Below are 734 nucleotides of genomic sequence, written 5' to 3' on the forward strand. Positions count from 1 at the left end.
GGGCAGCTGATCAGCCTCCTGTGTCCTGCCAACCGAGACATTTTTCATTTTGTGTTCTCACCGGGAATTGAACCCTTTACCCCTCGGTTGTGTGGTTATACGCTCACACGTTAACCACTGTCCCAAAGGAGGCGGTCGACAAAGGGGGAGATTGTCAATTTGACTGGTTTTTTTTGTGTGTAACCACAGAACTTCTACTGGGTTCATTTTTATGAAAACAGCCGTTTGGCCCTATTTAAATTTGATCTAGTTCTAATAATTTGAAGGCAGTTTAGTCTTATTTATAATGTTAATTTTTGCTTATTCTATCTATTCCACTTCGTTTGTTTCATACAATAATCGATAATAGAAAATTATGTGAGTTTTTTCTCGCCTTCGCAGATACGAATGCCAATGCTGCGGGCAGAAGTTCTTCACGCGTTTCGCCCTGAACAACCACATGCCGACGCACACCGGCGAGCGGAACTTCAAGTGCAAGGTGTGCGAGAAGTCGTACCCGCGCCTCAAGACGCTGAAGGACCACCTGCGGATCCACACCAACGACCGCCGCTACAGGTGCCACGTGTGCGGCCAGGCCTTCATACAGAACTGCAGCCTGAAGGGCCACATGAAGAGCCAGCACCCGGAGTACAGCTAGAGATGGGGGGGGGGATCGTGAAAGTGGTTCTTGAATTTATAGAATGAAATAAAACACCAATCTGTTGAGGCGGGACGCCTTTTGCGCTTTTTAACGA

General features: G+C 47.3%; 1 protein-coding gene across 1 annotated transcript in view; it reads left to right on the forward strand.

The window, feature by feature from the left end:
• The window catches only part of LOC119839009 (zinc finger protein 43-like), an 11903-nt gene extending 11229 nt beyond the window's left edge, over positions 1–674 (forward strand). The window contains exon 11 of the mRNA XM_038365178.1: positions 382–674. Coding sequence (XP_038221106.1) covers positions 382–637 — 256 coding nt within the window. The 3' untranslated portion in view covers positions 638–674. The remainder of the gene's footprint in view (positions 1–381) is intronic.
• Positions 675–734: the final 60 nt, after the last annotated feature.

The sequence above is a fragment of the Zerene cesonia genome, unplaced genomic scaffold, assembly GCF_012273895.1.
Source record: "Zerene cesonia ecotype Mississippi unplaced genomic scaffold, Zerene_cesonia_1.1 Zces_u007, whole genome shotgun sequence".
Classification (NCBI taxonomy): Eukaryota; Metazoa; Arthropoda; class Insecta; order Lepidoptera; family Pieridae; genus Zerene; species Zerene cesonia.